We start from the raw sequence: 25,955 nt of genomic DNA, 5'->3' as shown, positions 1-25,955 counted from the left end.
GTCATCTACAAAGTCCTTGCCTAACTAAAGATCATGAAGACTTACTCATATTTTCTTCTAAGGGATTTTTAATTTTAGCTCTTACATTTAGGTCTTTAATCCATTTTGAATTAATTTTTGTATATGGTGTGAGGTAGGAGTGCAAGCTTTTACATGCGTATATCCAGTTGTCCCAGTACCATTTGCTGAGATTGTTTTTTTTTTTTTTGAAATAGAGTCTCATTCTGCTGCCCAGGCTGGAGGGCAGTGGCATGATCTTGGCTCACTGCAACCTCCACCTCCTGGGTTCAAGCAATTTTCCTGCCTCAGCCTCCTGAGTAGCAGGGATTACAGGCGCACACCACCACGCCTGGCTAATTTTTGTATTTTAGTAGAGACGAGGTTTCATCATGTTGGCCAGGCTGTTCTCGATCTCCTGACCTCAGGTGATCTGTCCCCCTCAGCCGTCCAGAGTGCTGGGATTACAGACATGAGACACTATGCCCGTCCTTCATAGTCTTAATTGCTGTACCTTTGTAGTAAGTTTTCAGATGAGTTCTCCCACTTTGTTCCACTTTTTCTAGATTGTTTTGTCTGTAGTTAATTGTTTGTGCTCTGAAGCCAGGCACCTAATAGCTGTGTGTTCTCAAGCAAGTTACTTAACCTGTCTGTGCCAAAGCTTCCTTATCATTAACAAGGGTATGATAACAATCATACAGTGATTAAATACGTGTGAAGCATGCTCAGTACTTGGCTCATAGAAAAGGCTCCATTTGGGACTAATACCTTTTTCTGTTCACTCAACACCCACTATGAATCAGGCCCCCCTTTTATTGCAGGTGATACAATGGTGAATAAAATGGTCAGGTTTTTCTTGTGGATTCAGTTGACCCTGGAAGCAGATAATCAGCGAGTAAATGCATTAAAAATGAAATAATGAGTTTATTTTTTTAGAGACAGGGTCTTGTTCTGTTGCCTAGGCTGGAGTGCAGTGGCTCAATCATAGCTCATTGTAGCCTCGACCTCCTGAGCTCAAGTGATCCTCCTGGCTCAGCCTCCCAAATAGCAGGGATTACAGGCTTGAGCCATCACACCAGTGGACTTTTAATTTTTTTGTAGACACAGAGTCTTACTATATTGCCTGAGGCTGGCATAAAAGAATTTCTGAGAGTAATATTAGTAAATGCAAAGAATAAAATGAGGTGATATGTTAGAAAGAAGGGGGCACTGTTTTAGTGGAGGAGGTTGGAGAAGGTCACTCTGAAGAGGCTTGAACAGAGACTCAAATGATGAAAAGTGGCGACTGTGAGGAGAGCCAGGCAAAGCATTCCAGGCCAAGGGAACAGCCCGCACAGTGGCCCAGAGGTAGGAAAGAGGGCAGCAGGTGTGAGAAACTGTGAAGAGGGCTGTGTGGCTGGAGCAGAGTCAGTGGGAGGGACTGTGGGAGAGAGAGGTCAAAAAGGTGATGGGGGAAGGCTTTTTGGGCTTGATGGGCCATGGTGAAGACTTGGCTTTTACTCTGAGTGAGACAGAGCCTGAGAAGGCCCTGTGCAGAGGAGGGACATGATCTGATTCTGGCCTTCACCAGCTCCCTCCTGTTGTGTGGAGGGTAGGGCAGGAGCAGGGTGACAAGGAGGAGGCTGCTGCGTTGCCCAGGCAGGAGATGATGGGGCACAGGACCAAGGTGTTAGCTGCGGCTGTCCTCTCACAGGGAGGAGGTCCCTGTCCCACCAGCAGCTCCTCCTCTGGAATGGGAACTCAGAGGCAGGGCTAGGGACAGGTATAATGGACAGGATTGAAAGGAGCCCGGTGCTAGGTGTCATGGCTCATGCCTATAGTCCCAGCACTGTGGGAGGCCGGGGAGAGAAGATTGTTTGAGCCCAAGAGTTCAAGACCAGCCTGGGCAACACAGGGAGACCCTGTCTCTACAAAAAAGTAAACAAATTAGCCAGGTGTGGTAGCGGTACCTGTAGTCCCAGCTACCTGGGAGGCTGAGGCAAGAGGATTGCTGAAGTCTGAAGAGGTGGAGGTCACAGTGAGTGAGCTGTGACGGCACCACTGCACTCCAGCCTGGGCAACAGAGCAAAACTTCATCTCTGAAAAAAAAACCCAAAAAACAAACAAACAAACAAACAAAAACCAAGGCCAGGTGCAGTTGCGTACACCTGTAATCCTAGTACTTTAGGAGGGTAAGGCTGGAGGATTGCTTGAAGCCAAGAGTTCAAGACCAACCTGGCCAGTACAGCAAGACCCTGTCCCATGTAAAAAATAAACAATTTAAATAAATAAATAAGGCCAGGCATGGTGGCTCACGCCTGTAATCCAAGCACTTTGGAGGCCAAGGCGGGTGGATCACCTGAGGTCGGGAGTTCAAGACCAGCCTGAACAATACGGTGAAATCCCGTCTTTAAAAATAAATAAATAAATGACAGAAATTGCCATCCTGGGCAACACAGTAGACTCTGTCTCTACAAAAATTAAACAATTTTTGCCTTTTGGCTGGAACTGCCATCTTCCAATAATTCGCCAAAATGACAAACACAAAGAGAAAGAGGAGAGGCACGCAGTACATGTTCTCTAGGCTTTTGAGAAAACATGGAGTTGTTCCTTTGGCCACGTATATGCGAATCCGTAAGAAAGGTGATACTGTACACATCAAGGGAATGGGTCCTGTTCAAAAAGGAATGCCCTGGCCGGGCTTGGTGGCTCACTTGGTGGCCTGTAATCCCAGCACTTTGGGAGGCTGAAGCGGGTGGATCACCTGAGGTCAAGAGTTCGAGACCAGCCTGACCAACATGGTAAAACCCCATCTCTACTAAAAATACAAAAATTAGCCTGGTGTGGTGGCAGACACCTGTAATCCCAGCTACTCGGGAGGCCGAGGAAGGAGAGAATCGCAAATCACTTGAACCCAGGAGGTGGAGGTTGCAGTGAGCCAAGATTGCACTCCAGTCTGGGCGATGGAGCAAGGCTCCATCTCAAAAAAAAAAAAAAAAGAAAGAAAAAGAAAAAAAAAGAAAGTTACCTGGGTTCAACTGAAGCACGAGTCTGCTCCACCCAGAGAAGCACTCTTCATGAGAACCAGTGGGAAGGAGCCTGAGCCGCTGGAACCTATTCCCTGTGAATCCATAGCATGATAGGTGCTAAAAAAATAAAAGACCTCTAGACTGTCAAAATGTTTCTCTTCATTGAGTAGAAGTATGGTATCCTCTCCCTCAAAGAAATATTTAAAACAAATTTTAATTATGTCCTAATTCATTATGTGATGTCTTGACTATTCAAATGTAATGTATTTCTTGGTGAATTGTACTCAATTAGTTATAAAATGGCCAGGTATTATGTATGAAATATTTGTATTGGTTTGAAGATAGTTCTTCTAAATCATCAAGGAAATTTACACACACACACACACACACACACACACACATTTTCAAAGAAGGAAAAAGAGGCTGGATATAGTGGCTCAGGCCTGTAATACCAGCACTTTGGGAGGCCGAGGAAGGCAGATCACTTAAGACCAGGACTTCAAGACCAACCTAGGCAATGTAGTGAGAACTCATCTCTCTAATTTTTTTTTTTTAAAGCATGGAACTGGGTATCCCTGGATGGAAAGCAGCATCCTGGGTGCCACATCCCTCCCGCTTCCCAGCACCCTCCCCCTTCCCAGCACCCTCCCCCTTCCCAGCACCCCTCCCCCTCCCAGCACCCCTCCCCCTTCCCAGCACCCCTCCCCCCTCCCAGCACCCCTCCCCCCTCCCAGCACCCCTCCCCCTTCCCAGCACCTCTCCCCCTTCCGAGCACCTCTCCCCCCTTCCCAGCACTCCTCCCTTTCCTAGCACCCCTTTCCCAGCACCCCCACTTTCCAGCATCCCTCCCCCTTCCTAGCACCCCTCCCCCTTCCCAGCATCCCTCCCCCTTCCCAGCACCCCTCCCCACTCCCAGCACCCTCCCCCTTCCCAGCATCCCTCCCCCTTCCCAGCACCCCTCCCCCCTCCCAGCACCCCTCCCCCTTCCCAGCACCCCTCCCCCTTCCCAGCACCTCTCCCCCTTCCCAGCACCTCTCCCCCCTTCCCAGCACTCCTCCCCTTCCTAGCACCCCTTTCCCAGCACCCCCACTTTCTAGCACCCTCCCCCTTCCCAGCATCCCTCCCCCTTCCTAGCACCCCTCCCCCTTCCCAGCATCCCTCCCCCTTCCCAGCACCCCTCCCCACTCCCAGCACCCTCCCCCTTCCCAGCATCCCTCCCCCTTCCCAGCACCCCTCCCCCCTCCCAGCACCCCTCCCCCTTCCCAGTACCCCTCCCCCTTCCCAGTACCCCTCCCCCTTCCCAGCACCCCTCCCCTCTCCCCAGCACCCCTCCCCTCTCCCCAGCACCTCTCCCCCTTCCCAGCACCTCTCCCCCCTTCCCAGCACTCCTCCCCTTCCTAGCACCCCTTTCCCAGCACCCCCACTTTCCAGCATCTCTCCCCCTTCCTAGCACCCCTCCCCCTTCCCAGCACCCCTCCCCCTTCCCAGCACCCCTCCCCCTTCCCAGCACCTCTCCCCCTTCCCAGCACCTCTCCCCCCTTCCCAGCACTCCTCCCCTTCCTAGCACCCCTTTCCCAGCACCCTCCCCCTTCCCAGCACCCCTCCCCCCTCCCAGCACCCCCCCTTCCCAGCACCCCTCCCCCTTCCCAGCACCTCTCCCCCTTCCCAGCACTCCTCCCCTTCCTAGCACCCCTTTCCCAGCACCCCCACTTTCTAGCACCCCTCCCCCTTCCCAGCACCCCTCCCCTTCCCAGCACCCCTCCCCCTTCCCAGCACCTCTCCCCCTTCCCAGCACCTCTCCCCCCTTCCCAGCACTCCTCCCCTTCCTAGCACCCCTTTCCCAGCACCCCCACTTTCCAGCATCCCTCCCCCTTCCTAGCACCCCTCCCCTTCCCAGCACCCCTCCCCCTTCCCAGCACCCCTCCCCCTTCCCAGCACCTCTCCCCCCTTCCCAGCACTCCTCCCCTTCCTAGCACCCCTTTCCCAGCACCCCCACTTTCCAGCACCCCTCCCCCTTCCCAGCACCCCTCCCCCTTCCCAGCACCCCTCCCCCTTCACAGCACCCCTCCCCCTTCACAGCACCCCTCCCCCTTCCCAGCACCTCTCCCCCCTTCCCAGCACTCCTCCCCTTCCTAGCACCCCTTTCCCAGCACCCCCACTTTCCAGCACCCCTCCCCCTTCCTAGCACCCCTCCCCCTTCCCAGCACCCCTCCCCCTTCCCAGCACCCCTCCCCTCTCCCCAGCACCCCTCCCCCTTCCCAGCACCCCTCCCCTCTCCCCAGCACCCCTCCCCCTTCCCAGCATCTCTTCCCCACTGCAGTTTTGCTCATCCCGTGCTACCCTTCCCTATGTATTCCCTACATGCACATTCTGTCTGCAGACACTGGCTCTGGTGTCACCTCCTCCAGGAAGGCCTCCAACTCCCTCCACAGCCCCTTACCTCTCTGCCCCTCTCCTGTGCTGGCCCATCCCCCATCCAAACCCCAGACCTAGACCATGCCTTCTGACCATGACATGGTGGACAGTGTGCTGCCCTGGCCAGCCTGGGAGACAGGCTGCTCAAGGTGGGTTCAAGGCAAGGGGACCCACAGGCCACCATAAGGACACACTTGTGGGGCCATCTCGCCCTCAGCTCTCTCAGGACCTGGTGCGCATGGGCCACCTGACGGGGCTAAAGCCCCTGGTGCTGGTCACCTTCCAGTCCCCAGTCAATTTTTACCGCTGGAAGATAGAGCAGCTGCAGATCCAGATGGAGGCTGCCCCCTTCCGCAGCAAAGGTGGGCCTGGGGAAGGTGGGAGGGGGTTGCTGGGGACCTCCGTGGGGCCATGATCTGACGAGGGTATGGAAGGGAGCTTCGCATGTTCCATGGCCTAGATGGGGCCGCACAGAGGCCCCAGTGGGACCCATGGCATGGAGGTGGATATGGGAGTTGTGGGGAGATCCCAGTGTGGTCTGGGGCCTGGAACTGGCCATTGAGAGGCCCCAGCAATTTCAGTTTCAGAGGAATGCATAGCAGAGGAAGTGTGTAGCATGAGCTGGTACACACCCATGCCCATCAAGAATGGCAGCGTGGTCATGCACGTGGACATCAGCAGCAATGGCCTGGGGACCTTCATTCAAGATAAAGGGTACTCTTTCCCAAGCCTGGGGCCGGGGCGGACTCCGGGGGAATTTCTCACCCCAGGGTCCCCAGAGGAGCCAGTGGGAGACCAAAGACAGAGAATGGGGAGAGGAGAGGCAGCCGTAAGCCGTGGAGCTCCTGACACTGGACCCTCACCTGTGCCTGTCCTGCACCTGCTGCTAGCTTCCATGTGAACATCAATGGCTTCCTGAAGAGAGACCACGACGACAGCATCGTGTACACCGTGGGAGAGGAGGTGAGGGAGTCTGCGCGGGGAAAACTCAATGGTCGGGGTCTTGGGCTGACGCCCTGGTTACTTCCCAGACGAGTGGCAGATCCAGCTTCATGCCAGGCCCCGGGTGAAGGTCCCGGTAACCTCCCCAGTGACCCTTCGAGGGGACGTACTCTCACATACTCCATTGTAAAGAAGAGGAGAAAACTGAGGTCCCAAAGGGATGGAACCATTTTCCCATAGTCTCTTAGCATGGAAGGAGACTTGAAGCTGTCCGTCTGACTCGTGTTTGTTTTTTTTTTAGACACAGTCTCACTCTGCTGCTCAGGCTGGAGTGCAGGGGCATGATCTTGGCTCTTGGCTCACTGCAACCTCCGCTTTCCAGGTTCAAGTGATTCTTGTGCCTCAGCCTCCCTAGTAGCAGGTATTACAGACACAAGCCACCATGCCTGGCTAAGTTTTGTATTTTTAGTAGAAACCAGGCTTTGTTATGTTGGCTATATGTTGTTATGTCAGGATGTCCCAAACTCCTGACATCAAGTGATTCACCCACCTCAGCCTTCCAAAGTGCTGACATTACAGGCATGAATTTTTTTTTTTTTTTTTTTTTTGAGACAGGATCTTGCTCTATCATCCAGGCTGGAGTGCAGTGGTGCAATCATGGCTCACTGCAGCCTTGACCTCCCAGGCTCAAGCGATCCTCCTGTCTCAGCCTCCCGAGCAGCTGGGACCACAGGCGTGTACCACCATATCCAGCTAATTTTAAATTTATTTATTTCTATTTATTTATTTATCTTTGAGACAGAGTCTTGCTCTGTCGCCCAGGCTGGAGTGCAGTGACATGATCTCGCCTCACCGCAACCTCTGCCTCTCGGGTTCAAGCAATTCTCCTGCCTCAGCCTCCCAAGTAGCTGGGGTTACAGGTATCCGACACTGCTCCCAGCTAATTATTATTTTTATTTTTTGTAGAGAGGAGGTCTCACTCTGTCACCCAGGCTGGAGTGCCGTGGGACGATCTCGGCTCACCGCAGCCTTGAACTTGTCAGGCTCAGGTGATCCTCTCACCTCAGTTTTTGTATTTTTAGTAGAGACAGAGTTTCACCATGTTGCCCAGGGTGGTCTCAAACTCTGGGACTTAAGTGATCCGCCCACCTCGGCCTCCCAAAGTGCTAGGATTACAGGCGCCAGCCACTATGCTGGGCCTGTACCCATATTCTTAATCATGATGCATTCATCCATTCATTCATGCAGTCACTTACTGAGCACATGTTGCATCGTGGGGACACGGCAGTGAACACACAGACCCAAATCTCTGCCCTCCTGGAGCTGACACTCTAGTGGGAGAGACAGATGGTAAAGTAGTAAACGTGAAAATCAAGTGAATTCCATAGTAGGTTAAAGGGTGGTAAGTGCTCTGCGGAGAAACGGAACAGGGCAACAGGAGTTGGGTCTGTGCCGAAGGAGAGTGTAGTGTTTAATAGGATGGTCAGAAAAGGCCTCGCTGAGAAGGCTGAGTAAAGCCTTCAAGGAGAGAATCGCGTGGATACTAGGGCAGGAGTGTTTCATCAAGGGACGCAGCGCAGAGGCCCTGAGGTGGGCATGTGCCTGGGAGGTCTGAGAAGCAGAGAAGAGGCCATGTGGCCGGGGGAGAGCGAGCGAGGGGGAGAATGATAAGGAATGAGGTCAGGGAAGTGAGGAGGACAAATCGTGTGGGGTCTTGTGGGTCCAGGTCAGGCCTTAGACCTACGTGTGATGGAGCCACAGGTGAGTGACTGGAGTATTGATGTCCCTCCCTGGCAGCTCTACAACCTGTCACCTGAGCACTTTGTGGGTATCTCATCGAGGCCCCTGTGGTACACTGTGGACCAGGCACCTGTGCTCATCCTGGGTGGCATTCCCAATGAGAAGTACGTCCTGATGACTGACACCAGCTTCAAGGATCACTCGTTAGTGGAGGTGAGTGGTGTGGGGCAGGTAGTGGGCGGGGCCTCCTGAAGGGGGCGGGGCCTCAGCCCTGAAATAGAGTGGGGGCCTGGGGCTCTAAAAGAGGTCCCCAAAGACGCACCAGTCCCCATGAGAGGCAGATAGCATGAAGGAAAAAAAAAAAACAAGATTCTACAGCCAGAGAGCCTAGGCTCAAATCTTGGTTCTGCCACCTCCTGGCTGCCTGACCCTGGACCTGGCAGTTCAACGACCTGGCCGGTCCTCAGATTCCTATTTGTAACATGGGAGTCATGTTTATATTTATTCATAGAATTGTTGTGAGGATGATATAGTTAGTTTCTGGCCGGGTGCAGTGGCTCACGCCTATAATCCCAGCACTTTGGGAGGCTGAGGTAGGAGAATCGCTTGAGTGCAGAAGTTCAAGACCAGCCTGGAAAAGATAGTGAGACCCCATTTCTACCAAAAATTAGCCAGGGGTGGTGGCATCAGTCTGTACTCTCAGCTACTCAGAAGGCTGAGACAGGAGGATTGCTTGAGGCTGGGACCTTGAGGCTGCAGTGAGCTATGATCACACCACTGCACTCCAGCCTGGAAGACAGATCAAGACCCTGTCTCAGAAAAAAAAAAAGTTAATAGCTTCCATAACCAATGGTATATATGTGCCATTACCTTCTACACTCTGGAAGATTCTGCATTGCAATATATGTCTCTGCCCAAGGGTTTCCTATTAGGCATTGAGAGCCTATATTATCCCAGAATGGGGAGGGAGTGTCTGAAGTAAGGATCTTTCGGCTTCCTTGACAGAAACATGATGGAATTAGTGCAGCTGCAGGCAGAATGCTAAGCCAGGTTGGTTTACCCAGAGAACTGGTTTTAAGAAGTGCACCCACAGCTGGGCACAGTGGCTCACACCTGTAATCCCAGCACTTTGGGAGGCTGAGGTGGGCAGATCACCTGAGGTCAGGAGTTCAAGACCAGCTTGGGCAACATGGTGAAATCCTGTCTCTACTGAAATACGAAATTTATCCAGGCATGGTGGCAGGTGCCTGTAGTCCCAGCTACTCGGGAGGCTGAGGCTGGAGAGTCGCTTGAACCTAGGAAGCAGAGGTTGCAGTGAGCCGAGATCACATCACTGCACTCCAGCCTGGGTGGTAGAGCAAGACTCCGTCTCAAAAAAAAAAAAAAAGATTGCCTTAACTTCCTCCCATAAAGATCGAAAGCCCTGTTCACAATTTCTGAGGATCCCATGTGGATTAGTATTCTCCTGACCCCCTCTGGCTCTGAATTCCTGCTTCTGTGTAATTCGTTCAGTTTGTGGACCATCTGTCTGTCCAGCTTTCTCTGTTCTGAGCCAAGTCTATTCAGACGTTGCTCAATTTCCACAAACTTCTTCTTTTTTATTTTTATTTTTCAGGAGACAGGCTCTTGCTCTGTCACCGAGGCTGAAGGGCACTGGTGCGATCATAGCTCACGGCAACCTCCAACTCCTGGGCTTAAATGATCCTCCTGCCTCAGCCTCCCAAGTAGCTGGTACTCCAGGCATGTGCCACCACACCTGGCTAATTTTAAAAAATTGTTTGTAGAGATGGGGTCTCACGTTGCCTGGGCTGGTCTCAAATTCCTGCCCTTAAGCAGTCTTCCCATCTAGGCCTCCCAAAGTGCTAGAATCACTGTGCCTGGCCAATTTTCACAAACTACTTCTTTTTTGAGATGGAGTTGCGCTGTCATTGCCCAGGCTGGAGTGCCATGGCACGATCTCAGCTCACTGCAGTCTCCACCTCCTGGGTTCGAGCGATTCTCCTGCCTCAGCCTCCTAAGTAGCTGGGATTATAGGCACGCACCACCACACCCTGCTAATTTTGTATTTTTAGTAGAGATGGAGTTTCACCATGTTGGCCAGGCTGGTTTCGAACTCCTGACCTCCAGTGATCTGTCCACCTCAGTCTCCCAAAGTGTTGGTATTACAGACATGAGCCACCATGCCTGGCCATAGAGAAGGTGTTTATATTCACAGGAATGAAAACAAGTTCAGTTTGAATTCAGGTATCCAAATTCTAGTTCCTTTTTTTTTTTTTAAACTTATTGAGGTGAAAGCCATAAATTTAACCATTTTATTTTATTTTATTGATTTTTTTTTACTTTTTAATTTTTTTTTTTTTTTTTTTTAAGACAAGGTTTCACCATGTTGGTCAGGCTGGTCTTGAACTCCCGACCTCAGGTGATCCACCCGTCTTGGCCTCCAAAGTGCTTGGATTACAGGTGTGAGCCACCACGCCCGGCCAATTTTTTTTTTTTTTTTAAAGAGATGGGGTTTCACCATATTGGCCAGGCTGGTCTCAAACTCCTAACCTCAGGAGATCCATCCGGCTTGGCCTCCCAAAGTGCTGGGAATTCAGGTGTGAGCCACCATGCCCAGCCAAATTTAACCATTTTAAAGTGAACATCAGTGGCATCTAGTTCATTCACAATATTGTGCAACCACCACCACTATCTACTTCCAAAAAATTTCCATCACTCCAAAATAAACACTGAGTTTGTTTTTATTTCACGTCAGACAGATAATGGGCCGACACTATAACAAGGTTTGAGGGAGGCACGTCTCACATGAGGGTGAAAACCCAATCACCACACTTAGAAACTACAAGAAGAAGACCAGACGTGGTGGCTCATGCCTGTAATCCCAGCACTTTGGGAGGATGAGGCGGGCAGATTATGAGGTCAGAAGTTTGAGACCAGCCTGGCCAATAAACCCCGTCTCTACTAAAAATACAAAAATTAGCTGGGCATGGTGGCTCCCACCTGTAGTCCCAGCTATTTGGAAGGCTGAGGCAGAAGAATCGCTTGAACCCAGGAGGCAGAGGTTGCGGTGAGCCAAGATTGCACCACTGCACTCCAGCCTGGGCGACAGAGCGAGACTGTCTCAAAAACAAAAACAAAAACAAAAACGAAACAAAAAACAACGTCCTTTGGGCCAAGGATGGGATGTTGTATCCGTGTGGGTATAACCCTGACTGTATGTAGCCAGGGGCACGAGGACCACTGAGGGCCGTTGAGCATGCTGTGCACTGCCCAACTCCAGGGGGCGCACGAAGCCTGAACTGATTCAGGCCTGGGTCACCTGCTTCTCTGGTCCTTATGGGGGATGTTTGGCTACCAAGGCGCTACTGCAGGGTGAGCAGGGAGAGTGCCCCGGGGAAGCTTTGTCTGTCTCTCCCAAGCAGCTGTCAGAGCAGGGACTTCCCCTAAAGGCAGGCCATGGGGGCTGAGGCTGAGGCCACCTGCTCATCACTAGCCTCTGCTCCCCTGCAGCTGAGCATCGACAGTTGCTGGGTGGGCTCCGTCTACTGCCCCCATTCTGGCTTCACCGCCACCATCTATGACACTATTGCCACCGAGAGCACCCTCTTCATTCGGCAGAACCAGCTGGTCTACTACTTTACAGGCACCTATACCACACTTCATGAGAGCAACCGCGGCAGTGGTGAGCGGCCGTGGCGGGGCCCACGCCTGGGGAGGGAACCCCTCCACTGAAGTCCCCTGGGACTGGAATTGCTGTGGGTGGGGTGGGGGAAAAGGAAATTGCCCAGGCCCTGAATCACCCCTGCCCACCCCAAATGGGCCTTCCCTTGCCCTTTTTTTGCCAGTATGAGGCTTCCACTCAGACCCTCCTGGAAATTGTGAGCCAGCCGTGAGAAGAGGGGGTGTGAGAGTGAAGGGAGGTCGCAGAGAGTCGTGTGCACACACACAATGGCAGAAGGACATGCCAAGAGAGATCAGACGGAGAGAGAGAAAGTCAGAGGGAGAGGGGCATGGGAAGTCAGAAAGTCAGAGCAGGAGAGAGAAACAGACGGCAAAACCTCAAGGGAAGCTCATTTGAGAGGAGAAAGAGAGTCTAGCTACAGTGGCTCACGCCTGACCACTCAGGAGGCTGAGATGGGAGGATCGCATGAGTCCAAGGGTTTGAGGCTGCAGTGAGCTATGATCGCACCATTGCACTCCAGCCTGGCAGACAGAGCAAGACTCTGTTTTATTAAAAAAAAAAAAAAAAAAAAAAAAAAAAAACAAAAACAGAAATGGTGGCTCATGCCTGTAGTCCCAGCGCTTTAGGAGGCTGAGGCAGGTGGATCATGAGGTCAGGAGTTCGAGACCAGCCTGGCCAAGATGATGAAACCCTGTCTCTACTAAAAATATAAAAATTAGCTGGTTGTGGTGGCGGGCACCTGTAATCCCAGCTATTCGGGAGGCTGAGGCAGAGAATTGCTTGAACCTGGGCGGTGGCGGTTGCAGTGAGCCGAAATTGCGCCACTGCACTCCAGCCTGTGCAGCATGACACTCTGTCTCAACAACAACAACAACAAAGGGGCTGGGAACGGTGGCTCACGCCTGTAATTCCAGCACTTTGGGAGGCCAGGGCAGGTGGATCACTTGAGGTCAGGAGTTCAAGATCAGCCTGACCAACATGGTGAAACCCTGTCTCTACTAAAAATACAAAAATTAGCTGGAAGTGGTGGTAAGCATCTGTTATCCCAGCTACTCAGGAGGCTGAGAAAGGAGAATCACTTGAACCCAGGAAACAGGTTGCAGTGAGCTGAGATCACGCCTCTACACTCCAGCCTGGGAGACAGAGCAAGACTGAGTCTGAATAAAAAGAGAGAGAGAGGAAAAAAAGAGACTGTTGATTCAACTTCATCTTTTAAATGATACCAAAGCTCTCCTATTTCTTCTAGTTTTTCCCCCCCATCTTAGTGAGAACTGTCAGCTTACAGAGTCACCGGAAATTGGACTGTAACTTACATTTCATGAGTGAATGCACGTTCCCAGCAGTTTTGCTTTCTCTCTTACTTAGGGCACTTTGACAGTGGGAGGAACCAAATTCAAGTTGGCTTAAGCCAAAGAAAAGGGATGTTTATTGGTTTCCATGGCTGAAAAGCCCAGGAGCATGTTGGTCTCAGGAATGGCTGCACCCAGGAGCTCACTGTCACGGTTAAACAGTCACCGCCTTGTGCATGGCATGGTGACTCTGGCCCCTGCCCAGCAACTATAGACTTTTATGCCCCTCGGAAGCCCCAGAAAAGAGCATCTTGTTACTGATTGCAAGCTGGAATTGCCTCTGATTTGCCCAGCTTGGTCACCTGCTGATCACTGTGGCCAAGGGACTGCAAGGGAGGGGTCAGCCCAATCTGACCCTCATGGACAGAGTGTGAGCAAGGAGGATTTTTTTCAAAGGCAGCGGGTGCCCTCTGCCAGGTGCCCCTGACACCACCCTGAACAAGTGCTTCAGCACGAGAGGACAGATAACAGACTCACTAAAGCTAGGGAAATGTGGGTGGGGGGCATAGGCCCCAGGCCCAGCCACCTGGATCTGAAGCCCCATGCTGGCCTCCCTAGACAGCTGGGTTCGTGTCCTGGCCAGCGAGTGCATCAAGAAGCTGTGCCCTGCGCATTTCCATGCCAACGGCTCTGAGTACGTAATGGCCCTTACCGTGGGCAAGAATGAGGGTTTTATACACTTCGGGACCATCACAGGTAAGGGTGGGGACCTCTGGGAGCCCCAGGGACCCCTCCTCATCCCCTCCTACCTCCAAGGATCCTAACCTTGGGCCCTCACTCCTCACCATGTGCCCTCAGGAGGGGCCCCAGGCTGAGGGTGGTGGTGGTGGTGGTGTTGGTAGTGGAGGGATGTGTTTGTAGGGGTAGGGCTTGGGGTGGCTGTTATGTATCTTTCATGATGTACTTGGTTTTAAAGGGCAGAAGAGCCAGACACGGTGACTCAGGTCTGTAATCCCAGAACTTTGGGAGGCTGAGGCAGGCAGATCACTTGAGGTCAGGAGTTCAAAAACAGCCTGGCCAACATGGTGAAACCCTGTCTCTACTAAAAATATAAAAATTAGCCAGACGTGGTGGCAGGCGCCTGTAATCCCACTACTCAGGAGGCTGAGGCAGGAGAATCACTTTAACTCAGGAGGAGGTTGCAGTGAGCCAAGATTACGCCACCGCACTCCAGCCTGGGCAACAGAATAAGACTCTGTCTCAGAAACAAACAACAACAACAACAACAACAAAAAGATCCAAAAACCACAAAATGGCAGAAGCCCAATTCAAAGATAACTTAAGCACAGCGGGGCATGGTGGCTCATGCTTGTAATCCCAGCACTTTGGGAGGCCGAGGTGGGTGGATTACCTGAGGTCGAGACCAGCCTGGCCGACATGGCAAAAACCCATCTCTACTAAAAATACAAAAATAAGCCGGGTGTGGTGGCATGCACCAGTAGTCCCAGCTACTTGGGAAGCTGAGGCACGAGAATCACTGTAGTCCCAGCTACTGGGAAGCAGAGGTTGTAGTGAGCCGAGATCATGCCACTGCATTCCAGCCCGGGCAACAGAGTGAGACTGTCTCAATAATAATAATAATAACTTAAGCACAAAGAATTTGATGACTTATATAAATGAAAAGACAGGTTCAACTTCAGGTATGGCTGGATCCAGGGGCTCACAGGGTATGTCATCAGGATTCCATGTCTTGGTAATGTAGTGAGGCATGGTAATTAATTATAACACAGATTCTGGAGAGAGACTGCTCCATCACACCCTCACTGTGTGCCTTTGGATATGTAACTTGACCTCTCTGATCTCGTTTTCTTCACTTACAAAATGTGGCTAATGGTAGTACTAGTATCTAGGTCACTGGGTTGATATAAAGATTAAATTTTTTGTAAAGGTCTTAGCGCTAGGGCTATGGTGAGCATTACGAAGGGTTTATTATTATTGCTCCTATAATTTGCCTCCATTTTCAGGTAGCTATTCCTCCATTGGAGGTTAAAGGTGGCCCCTAAAAGCTTGAGACTCAAGTCAGCTACTAGTCTGAGTCACGCCAAGAGAATGAAGACAGCTTCTTTCCCATTAATTCTAACACAGGTCCCAGAGTAAACTCTGATTGGCCCCATGTGGGTCACATGGCCAGACCTGAGCCAATTACCACGACTAGAGACAGACATGCTCTGATAGGCCAGGTGTGAGTGAGGCAAGGCCAGGGAATGAGATCCCAAGGATTGAGGGGCTGAGAGGCATGAGGAGGACAATCAGCATTGGCTTGATGGGCTGCCAGACAGGAGGGAAAGGGCTTGAACGTGAATTCCACCTTGCTCTGCAGATGGCCAGGTGTCCTTTGAGATGCTGCCCAAGCAGTGGTCTGTGTGCCAGCAGATAGCAGGTACTCATCCCTCCGATGGGTCTGTGGCGGGAGGCTGGGGGCACTGAGGATGCATAACAGCAGGGGAGGGTGGCAGTGGTCATGGGAAATAATGGGCAGTAATCCTAGCACTTTGAGAGGCTGGGGGGCGGGGGAGCGGATCGCAAGGTCAGGAGATTGAGACCATCCTGGTTAACACGGTGAAACCCCATCTCTACTAAAAATACAAAAAAATTAGCCGGGTGTGGTGGCAGGCGCCTGTAGTCCCAGGTACTCGGGAGGCTTAGGCAGAAGAATCGCGTGGACCCTGGAGGCGGAGGTTTCAGTGAGCTGAGATCACACCACTGTACTCCAGCCTGGGCAACAGAGCGAGACTGCATCTTAAAAAAAAAAAAAGGGGGGCAGTGTCTCAGGGAGGGGGGAGCATTATGTGGAGAGTCACAGCCAGCACAGGACCAAGGCTGTTGAGCCCCTTTTCTCTCTCAGTTTACACCTGTAACATAATTTGGTCCGAATACATCGCGGGCGAACATACCCTACTGCTGCTGGTGGAGACTGGATATGGTGGTAGCAGTAAATTGTACCAGGTGGTCAACTACAACAGAGGTAATCGGGGTGACGCAGAGGGCGGGGTGCGGAGGGGCAGGAGCCCAGACTGTGAACTGCATGCCCTCCTAAGGGATCTGTGCCCAGCAGACAGAAGAAGGGCGGGATTATCTATGTCACTCCTGGATGAGGGGTAGCAGTGGAGGACGGAGTATAGGTTTGGTGATCCGAAAGGACGCTGTGACTCACAATAAGAAGATTTTATTTTACCTGCAGTGAGCATAGGGCCACCATGTAGAGTTGTACAGGCTGTGCACTGCACAAAACCCCCAACCAAGGGGTCAGAGGAGACAAGTCTTGTGCCTTAACAGGACTGTTGCCCCTCAAAGGCAGTGCCTTTTTATAATTCACTTGAAGAAACTCTAAAGGGCTAGGCAAGGGACTCACACCTGTAATCCCAGCACTTTGGGAGGCCAAGGTGGGCGACTCGCTTGAGCTCAGGAGTTCAAGACCAGCCTAGGCAACATAGAGAAATCTCATCTCTACAAAAAATACAAAAATTGGCCGGGCGCGGTGGCTCATGCCTGTAATCCCAACACTCTGGGAGGCTGAGGCAGGTGGATCACCTGAGGTCAGTAATTGAAGACCAGCCTAGCTAACACGGTGAAACCCCCGTCTCTACTAAAATCACAAAAATTAGCCAGGCATGATGGTGGGTGTCTGTTATCCCAGCTACTCGGGAGGCTGAGGCGGGAGAATCGCTGGACGAACCTGGGAGGCAGAGGTTGCGGTGAGCTGAGATGGCGCCACTGTACTGCAGCCTGGGCGACAGAGCAAGACTCCATGTCAAACAAAACAAAACAAAACAGAAAAACAAAAATTAGCTGGGTGTGGTGGTAGTACATGCCTGAAATCCCAGCTACTCCGTAAGCTGAGGTGGGAGGATCACTTGAACCCAGGAGGCAGAGGTTGCAGTGATCTGAGATCACACCACTGCACTCCAGCCTGGCAATAGAGTGAGATCCTGTGTCAGGGTGGAGAGGGAAAAGAAACTCGAAGGACTGGCAAGTCTGGCTGGGAAGCTCTTTGGAGGGTTTTACAGGAGGCCGAGAAGCGAACAACTTGCGCCAGCTCCAGGTTTTCAAAGTGCAGGGCCTCAGGAGATTTTGCTGTGTTCTCCCCACCTGTAGTGACTGATGAAATGGACGTTGTCTACAAAGTCCCAGAATTTGTCCCTGAAGGTACAGGGGGAAGGTAGAGGTGGCCTTAAGGGCGGCTGTAGGCCAGGAGGGGCCCAGGTGACCCCCACCTCACTGCTTGTGTCCTCTCTTCCTCTGCCCCGGTCAGCTCGAGGGTTGGAGTTCCTGATGATCCTAGGGACAGAGACCTACACCAACACCCCAATGGTCCCCAAGGGCATCTCCTTTAACCCGTACAACAACTTGATCTTCATCTGGGGCAACTTCCTTCTGCAGAGGTGGGCCTCCACCACCCCGGCGGGCCAGGGATACTCTGTCTCCCCAGCACCTTTAGGGCGGGGACGCTTTCTGAAGTCTCACCAAGCCTTCAGAGGATGCCCAGATCCAGAAGTTATCAGGACCGTGGGGGAACACATGGGTAGGGTCATCAGTGCTGGAACTGGGGGATGCCACTATTCTAATGCTGTGGGAGCCCTTTTCTTAAAGACCCAGCCTGTGTGAGTAATAGATGAACAGTTTCTAGGGGTTTTTTTTGTTTTTGATTTTGGGGGGAGATGGAGTCTGTCACCCAGGCTGCAAGGCAGGGGCACAATCTTGGCTCACTGTACCCTCCACCTCCCGGATTCAAGCGATTCTCCTGCCTCAGCCTCCTGAGTAGCTGGGATTATAGGTACACGCCACCACGCCCAGCTAATTTTTGTATTTTTAGTATAGACAGGGTTTTACCATGTTGGCCAGGCTGGTCTTGAGCTCCTGACCTCAGGTGATCCTCCCACCTTGACCTCTGAAAGTGCTGGGATTACAGGCGTGAGCCACTGCTCCCGGCTAATTGACAAGCATTTCCTTCCTTCCTTCCTTCCTTCCTTCCTTCCTTCCTTCCTTCCTTCCTTCCTTCCTTCCTTTCTCCCTCCCTCCCTCCCTCCCTCCCTCCCTCCCTGCTTTCCTACCTTCCTTCTTTTTTTTTTTTGACAGAGTCTGGCTTTGTCACCCAGGCTGAAGTGCAGTGACGAAATCTTGGCTCACTGCAACCTCTGCCTCCCGGGTTCAAGAGATTCTCCTGCCTCAGCCTCCTGAGTAGCTGGGACCACAGGCGTTTGCCACCACGCCCCACTCTTTTTTTATAGTTTTAGTAGAGACGGGATTTCATCGCGTTAACCAGGATAGTCTCAATCTCCTGACCTCATGATCCGCCCGCCTCGTCCTCCCGAAATGCTGGGATTACAGGCATGAGCCACTGCATCTGGCCTTGACAAGCATTTTCCAGGGACAGTTTAGGATCCTCTCTGCCCCAGCCACCCTCTTGCCCCTCAGGAACCTAGGAGCTCCTGAGCCACCTTCATGGGTGGCTGGCAAACTGCCAGTTTGGCCCGATGCTCCTGTTCTACAGATGGGGAGCTGGAGACTCTCAAAGGGTTTGGGGTCGGGGGCAGGAGCTAGGATTTCCTTTGCATGTCCTCAAAGTGGAGAAACTAAGTGGCTCCCGTGTTACTAGGCCTGGGGTTGGGGGAAGTGGCTGTCCAGGATGTCCCTAGCTCTCTGTCTCTGCCCCTGCAGCTCTGACAAGGAAAACTTCATCTACCTGGCAGACTTCCCCAAGGAACAGACCATCAAATATATAGCCAGATCGTTCCTTGGGAACATGGCTATAGTCACAGAGACAGAGGAGGTGGGCTGCCCTGTCCCTCCCCGCATACCCTCTCTGCCCTCCTCCAAACCCCAGGGGCCTCTCTTTTCCCCCTGTCAAGGTAAAGGAGCTAAGAGGGGGGACACCCTCGGGGACCCTGAGAAAGGGCAGTGAAGCTCCATTTATAGCTGAAACCCCTGGAACTCAGAGAGGCTAAGTGTCATCTCCAAAGTTACGCAGACCGCAGCCATGATCTGATGTTCAGAGGCTGCCCTCTTTCATCCCACAGTGTGGTTGTTTGCTTCATAAATATTGAACATTTATTGTGTCCCTGCTCCCGTGCTGGAGAACACAGAGCGATCAGGGCTATAATGGGGAAAATACTACCTAAGGAAGTAGGGGAACCTGGCCCAGTCTGGGGAGTTGTGCATGTCAGGGAGGGCTTCCTGGAGGAGGCCACATGGAGGGGGACATCTTGGAGGTGGAGAGGATCCCCCAGGTTGTGGCTCAGGAAGGGGTGTGAAGGTTCACTTCAGATGTATATGGGGCTGAGTATCTGTGCAGAGATGGGAAACTGAGGCCAAGGAAATGACGAGACCCTGGAGGCTGCAAAGAGTGAGAAGAAATAAGAGGTCTTGGCCCTAGGAACCGTGACTGTTAGGGAGTGTGCATGATAGGGATGCTTAGGATGCAAGTGCCAGAAACCCAAATAGACCAAAAACATTGAAAAAAATGATCATGAGCTGGGCATGGTGGCTCACGCCTGTAATCCCAGCACTTTGGGACGCCGAGGCGGGTGGATCACCTGAAGTCAGGAGTTCAAGACTAGTCTGGCCAACATGGTGAAACCCCACCTCTACTAAAAATAAAAAAATAAAAAAAATAGCTGGGCATGGTGGCACTCACCTGTGATCCCAGCTACTAGGGAGGCTGAGGTAGGAGAATTGCTTGAACCCAGGAGGCAGAGGTTGCAGTGAGCTGAGATTTCGCCACTGCACTCCAGCCTGGGAGACAGAGTGAGACTCTTGTCTCGAGAAAAAGAAAAAAAAAGGAAAAAAAAGTGATCATGGTGTGTGAGGGCCAGAACCAGAGGTGACTGGGCTCCGGGAAGTAGACCAATGGCACCAGAGAAAAGGAAGGGGGCGCTCTTGGTCCCAGTGGAGGTGAGTTTCCAAACCTCATCCTTCAGGCAATAGGGCCACCACACTGGGCAGAGGGAGAGGTGGGATCAGAGGACCCATGGTCCTCACACACACACATCTGGCTGTCGTACCTGCAGATCTGGTACCTCGTGGAGGGCACCTACCGGGTGTACCAGCTGTTCCCGTCCAGGGGCTGGGACGTGCACATGAGCTTACAGCTGATGCAGCAGTCCTCTCTCTACGCATCTAATGAAACCATGGTGACCCTTTTCTATGAAGACAACAAACTGTATCAGGTGCCCGGTGGGGCTTTGGGGGAGACATTGGGGCACCCCAGAAGGGCTGACACCAGTTCACCTGGGCCTGGCTTCCCCCTGCAGCTGGTGTACCTTATGTACAAGCATGAGGGCCGGCTGGTCAAGAGGCCCATGCCCGTGGAGAAGCTTCTGATGTATCAACAGTACACCAACCACTATGACTTGGAGCGGAAAGGGTGAGAAGACGCCGGAGGGTGGTGGGGGTCTGAGGGCTCCCGGCACTGCCCTCCTGAAGCTCCCATTGTTGACAGAGGGGTGACCAAGCCAACCCCGGTGACAACCTCGGGGCTGTGATGGTGGGAGCTCAGCACTTATGGAAGCTCAGAGGAGGAGGCTGACCTAGCCAGGGAGGAGGGTAAATCAGGGAGGGCTTCAAGGAGGAGGAGGTGTAAGCGCTGCGACAAGAAGGGTGAGGAAGGGATTAGCTAGGTGATAAGGTGGGGAAGGGTGTTCCAGAAAGGGGAACCACCTGTGCATAGGCCCTGATAGGGGGGGCAAGGTGAGCCTGGTGGTCATGGGGAGAAACTTGAACTTCATCTTGAGGGTCCTGGGGGAGCTATGGATGGCAATTAAGGAAAGGACTGCAGGGTCGGATTTTACCACATGCCACAATGATGCCTCCGGTAGCCGTCCTGCAGAGGGTGGATCAGAGCGACCCAGGGAGGCAGCTGGGGTCGGGGCAGGGACCCGGCGCTGGGGTGGCAGGAGGAACAAGAGGCCTCTGCCCCCAGCTGACGCTGAGGAGGAAGATCGGGGCTGGATTCGATTCGGGAAGTGGGAGAGATGGGAAAGAGGCCTGCGGAAGCTTCCCGTGGGCGGGGTGCCCTAGAGCCAGCCACCTTCCCCGCTTGCCGCTACCCAGGAACTACTCGACGCTCTCCTTCACCAACTTCTGCCCCTTCTCGGTGATGCGCCTGCGGAACCTGCCCAGACCGCAGAGATACACGCGCCAGGAGCGCTACCGGGCGCGGCCGCCGAGCATCTTGGAGCGCTCGGGCTTCCACACCAAGAACTCGCTCGCCATCTACCAGGGCCTGGTCTACTACCTGCTCTGGCTGCACTCCAAATACGACAAGGTGGGCGTCCGGCGGCGGACGGGGCAGGCCTGGGACCCGGAGCCGGCTCAGAGGGCGAGGCCTGTGGAGCGGAGCGCAGTGGGACTGGAGAGCTGGAGGACCCTGCGTGGGAGTCTGCGGGCGGGGCCTGGCCTGAGCGGGGCTTCGAAGGGAGGGTGTTGGGGGTGTGGCCAGGTTGAAAGCAGGGTTTGGGGACGGGCTGGGGTGTGTATCTTCAGCTCTGAGTTAGGGGCTGGCACTGAGGCTAGGAGGGGGTCCGGGGCTGCCGCTGGCCTGGGGGCTCTCGCCGCCCCCCATCCCTTCACTGTGCCGGGCAATCCCTGCAGCCGTACGCGGACCCGGTGCACGACCCCACCTGGCGCTGGTGGCGGAACAACAAACAAGACAAGGTAGGCAGAGCGGTTTGGGAGCCGGGCCGGGGGCGGCGCCCGGACACCCCTCCCCGTGCCCCCACCTCCGGCGCTGACTCTGCCCCGCGCATCCCGTACCCCAGGATTACTTCTTCTTCCTGGCGAGCAACTGGCGAAGCGCGGGCGGCGTGTACATTGACATGGACAGTTACGAAAAGATCTACAACCTCGAGCCCGAGTACGAGCTGCCGGAGCGCATTTTTCTGGACAAGGGCACTGAGTACAGCTTCACCATCTTCCTGTCGGCGCAAGGCCGCTCGTTCCGTGCGCAGGCAGAACTCGGTCTGTGCGCGGGGCCAGAGTGGCGTCCGAAGGGCGGGGTGGGGGCTGCCCAGAATCTGGGAGCCTGGGGGACGGGGACACCGACCAGGGGGCTGGGCCTGTCTGTGAGGGAGGCCTTAACCCCCTTTACTGCCTAGAGCAGGCAGCGCCTTCCAACTGCAGACCCAGGTGGACGTGGGCGTGGTGCTGGCCAACCCGGGCTGCATCGAGGCCTTGGTGAAGCAGGAGGTCCTGATTAATCGCAACTCGGTGCTATTTTTGGTAAGACCTGGCTGGAAGTTGGGATCAAAGCAAGTTATTTATTTTTATTTTTTGAGACAGGGTCCTGCTCAGTCACTCAGGCTCAAGTGCAGTGGCGTGATCACTGCATTCTCGGCCTCCTTGACTCAAGTGATCCTCCTCCCTCGGCCTCCTGAGTAACTGGGACTGCAGGCATGCGCCACAGTGCCCAGCTTTTTTTTTTTTTTTCTTTTGAGACAGAATCTTGCTCTGTTACCCAGGCTGGAGTGCAATGGCACGATCTCAGCTCATTGCAACCTCTGCCTCCCAGGTTCAAGCGATTCTCCTGCCTCAACCTCCCTAGTAGCTGGGATTACAGGTGCACGCCACCACAGCCAGCTAATTTTTTTTGTAGTTTTGGTAGAGATGGGGTTTTATCATGTTGGCCAGGCTGGTCTTGAACTCCTGACTTCAAACAATTTACCCACCTCGGCCTCCCAAAGTGCTGGGATTACAGACGTGAGCCACTGCACCCAGCCTTAACTTTTTATTTTTTGTAGAGATGGGGGGTGTCCCTATGTTGCCCAGGCTGGTCTCAAATTCCTGGGCTCAAGAGATCCTCACACCTCGTCATGAGGTGTGAGGCATGAGCCACCCTGCACCTGGCCCTGTTAGCCTATTCCTGAGTAGGAAATGGAGGCCTTCCATTCTACCAGCCCCTCACCTCGCCCCAGCTATGGGTTATTTGAACTGTTTATTGGTCATTGGGGAGACCTGCTTAGTCCTTCACTTCTGCCTCTCCCCTCCTTCAACCCCAGATTACGCTCAAGGATAAAAAGCTTTGCTATGACCAAGGCATTAGCGGACATCACCTTATGAAGACTTCCATGATGGTCAATGTGAGGTCCAAGTCTGGAGGCGAGGGCGCAGGACAGGGGGAAAGCCTGGGCCTGCGGGGATCACCATCTTCACCTCCTCCTGTCCGCAGGTGGTGGGCTCATCTGGGCTCTGCTTCCAGGAGACGCACCTGGAGCCCCATATGCAAGTACTGAAACTTGGGATACTGCGTCCTGGGAGGGGAACGTTGGGTCAGGTCTCAACAGGGCTAATCCCCCTGAGAATCCCACTAATGTATTCATCATTTTCTTTCTTCTCATTCTTTCTCATCATTCACTCTCCCCCACCCCACCCCAGTACCTCCTTTCATTCTTTTTTTTTTTTCTTTGAGATGGAGTTTTGCTCTTGTTGGCCAGGCTGGAGTGCAGTGGTGCGGTCTTGGCTCACCACAACCTCTGCCTCCTGGGCTCGTGATTCTCCTGCCTCAGCCTCTTGAGCAGCTGGGATTAATAGGTGCCCGCCACCATGCTCGGCTAATTTTTTGTATTTTTGGTATAGACAGGGTTTCTCCATGTTGGCTAGGCTGGTCACAAACTCCTAAACTCAAGTGATCCACCGGCCTCAGCCTTCCAAAGTGCTGGGATTCCAGGCGTGAGCCACCTCGCCCGGCCTAACTCCTTTCATTCATTCATGTTTTCAGAAAGGGCCACCTTTCCAGTTGTGCAGGTTGCACACAAGCTCGTATGTTCCCTCTGATACTTTTCGGCAGAGAGAGAGAAGAGGGTCTGAGAAACAGGGCCTCTTTTAGCAATCGGCACAAAGGTGGCATAAGGGCTGGCCTGGCCCTACCTTCACGTCTCACCCTTCCTCTGCCCACTCATATGTTCCTCATTCAGTTCGGGTTCTTGGTTCTTCACTCGCTTACACATGTGATATCACCTTTGCCCAGGGGCAGACACGGAGGCTCAGAGAGGTGCAGAGTAACCCAGGGAGCTAATAAGTAATAGGGGAGGGGCCTGCCCAGAGTTCTTGTTCTCACCCACTTCCCTACCCACTCCCTGGCACACACATCCTGGAGTTCCTCCCTCCTGGCTTAGAATGACCTTGGGCAGGCCAGGTCTGGTGGCTCACACCTGCAATCCCAGCACTTTGGGAGGCTGAGTGGGGCGGATTACCTGAGGTCAGGAGTTCGAGACCAGCCTAGCCAACATGGTGAAACCCTCTCTCTACTAAAAATACAAAAATCAAAGCTTGGGTGCAGTGGCTCATGCCTGTAATCCCAGCACTTTGGAAGGCTGGGGCGGGCGGATCACCTGAGGTGAGGAGTTCAAGACCAGCCTGGCCAACATGGAGAAACCCTGTCCCTACTAAAAATACAAAAAATTATCTGGGTGTGGTGGTGCATGCCTGTAATCCTAGCTACTTGGGAGGCTGAAGCAGGAGAATTGCTTGAACCCTGGAGGCAGAGGTTGCGGTGAGCTGAGATTGTGCCACTGCACTCCAGCCTGGGCGACAGAGTGAGACTCAGTCTCAAAAAAAAAAAAAAAAAAGAAAAGAAAATTAGCTGGGTGTGGTGGCACACATGCCTGTAGTCCCAGCTACTTGAGAGGCTGAGGCAGGAGAATTGCTTGAGCCCAGGAGACAGAGGTGGTAGTGAGCTGAGATCGTGCCACTGCACTCCAGCCTGGCCAACAGAGAAACTGTCTCAAAAAAATAAATAAATAAAAATAAAGAATGACCTTGGTCAGTAAAAAGGGGTTATAGCAGCCCCCAACCCCTTGGAGTACATGAGATTTCATGTGCTGGACTAAATAAACAAGGAGGAAGTGTGACCACACCAGGGTGAGCAAGGGGGAACATGGCAGGATGAGCTCGGAGCAGTGATGAGGCCGAGCAAGTGGGCCTCATGGGTCACGGTATGTAAGCTGGCTCCTTGGGAGGGCTCAGAGCAGAGGAGGGGCTCAGGTTTCCCAGGGTCTATCTGGCTGCATGGGCTAGGGGGATATTAATGAGAGGACTGCAAGCAGGGAGACTCTGGAGGAGACAAGGTTGGGGAACACAGCGTGAGGGCAAAGGAGTTGGCGGTTTAGGGGAGAGAATGGGTGGGCTCTGGGTCTATTTTTCAGGCTCAGGCTAGAAACAACAGGCTATCCGGATGGACTGGATGTGGGTGTGAGAGAGAGAGAGGTGCAAGGTGTTCATCCTGACAGCTGGAGGGGTGGAGGTGCCATTCACCAGATAGTTCTGGACAGATTGAACCTGGGATGCCCGTGGGACCTCCCAGTGAGTGAGAGAGTGACAGCTGTAAAGTCTATGGCCCAGACCTGGTGTGGGATGCACTTCTATGGCCAACAACCCCTCTCCCCAGGTGCCAGCAAGCACAGGCCACAGCCTCCAGATTCCATGTCCCTTTGACAATCAGCTGATACCCTTGTGTCTTACCTCCTGAAATGGGCCCAAGGACCCTTCCTTCTTTTTTTCTTCCCTTTCTCTTTCTCTGTCTCTTTCTCTTTCTTTCTTTCTTTCTCTTTTTCTCTCTTTCTCTGTCTCTCTTTCTCTCTTTCCTTCTTTCTTTCCCTTCCTTCTTTCCTTTCTTCCTTTCTTTCTTTTCCTTCCTTCCTTTCTTTCTCTTTCCTTTTTTTTTTAATTTTTCTTTCTTTCCCTCCCTTCCTCCCTTCTTCCTTTCATTTTCTCTTTTCTTTTTCTTTTGTCTCTGTCGCCCAGGCTGGAGTGCATAGGTAAAATCACAGTGCACCGCAATCTCGACCTTAGGGGCTCAAGCCTCCTTCTTCAGCCCTCTGAGTACTGGAG

The 25,955-nt window shown here is 53.0% G+C and overlaps 1 protein-coding gene and 1 non-coding gene across 12 annotated transcripts in view; one reads left to right on the top strand and one right to left on the bottom strand.

Moving 5' to 3' along the window:
- CATSPERG (cation channel sperm associated auxiliary subunit gamma) overlaps positions 1 to 25,955 on the top strand; it is a 34,598-nt gene that overhangs the window by 3,109 nt on the left and 5,534 nt on the right. For 5 of the 11 annotated variants that reach the window (XM_064381351.1, XM_064381358.1, XM_064381356.1 and 2 more), the window contains exons 3-20: positions 5,638 to 5,782; positions 6,002 to 6,134; positions 6,311 to 6,383; positions 8,160 to 8,315; positions 11,613 to 11,784; positions 13,692 to 13,829; positions 15,454 to 15,513; positions 15,979 to 16,098; positions 17,229 to 17,279; positions 17,386 to 17,515; positions 18,792 to 18,903; positions 20,141 to 20,496; positions 21,183 to 21,396; positions 21,723 to 21,785; positions 21,890 to 22,088; positions 22,231 to 22,349; positions 23,126 to 23,206; positions 23,296 to 23,352. In XM_064381351.1, the coding sequence (XP_064237421.1) occupies positions 5,638 to 5,782; positions 6,002 to 6,134; positions 6,311 to 6,383; positions 8,160 to 8,315; positions 11,613 to 11,784; positions 13,692 to 13,829; positions 15,454 to 15,513; positions 15,979 to 16,098; positions 17,229 to 17,279; positions 17,386 to 17,515; positions 18,792 to 18,903; positions 20,141 to 20,496; positions 21,183 to 21,396; positions 21,723 to 21,785; positions 21,890 to 22,088; positions 22,231 to 22,349; positions 23,126 to 23,206; positions 23,296 to 23,352 (2,379 nt within the window). Of the gene's footprint in view, positions 1 to 5,637; positions 5,783 to 6,001; positions 6,135 to 6,310; positions 6,384 to 8,159; positions 8,316 to 11,612; positions 11,785 to 13,691; positions 13,830 to 15,453; positions 15,514 to 15,978; positions 16,099 to 17,228; positions 17,280 to 17,385; positions 17,516 to 18,791; positions 18,904 to 20,140; positions 20,497 to 21,182; positions 21,397 to 21,722; positions 21,786 to 21,889; positions 22,089 to 22,225; positions 22,350 to 23,125; positions 23,207 to 23,295; positions 23,353 to 25,955 lie in introns of all 11 variants that reach the window. The other 6 variants (XM_064381357.1, XM_064381353.1, XM_064381361.1 and 3 more) reach the window with 4 other exon arrangements.
- On the bottom strand, positions 10,852 to 10,953 carry LOC135276885 (small nucleolar RNA U13). The gene has a single exon (XR_010344439.1). It is a non-coding gene; the product is annotated as a small nucleolar RNA U13 (small nucleolar RNA).

Source organism: Aotus nancymaae, unplaced genomic scaffold (genome assembly GCF_030222135.1).
Source record: "Aotus nancymaae isolate 86718 unplaced genomic scaffold, 86718_ANA_hifiasm-v0.15.2.pri h1tg000028l, whole genome shotgun sequence".
NCBI classification, from domain to species: Eukaryota; Metazoa; Chordata; class Mammalia; order Primates; family Aotidae; genus Aotus; species Aotus nancymaae.
This window is presented reverse-complemented; position numbering and strand designations above follow the sequence as displayed.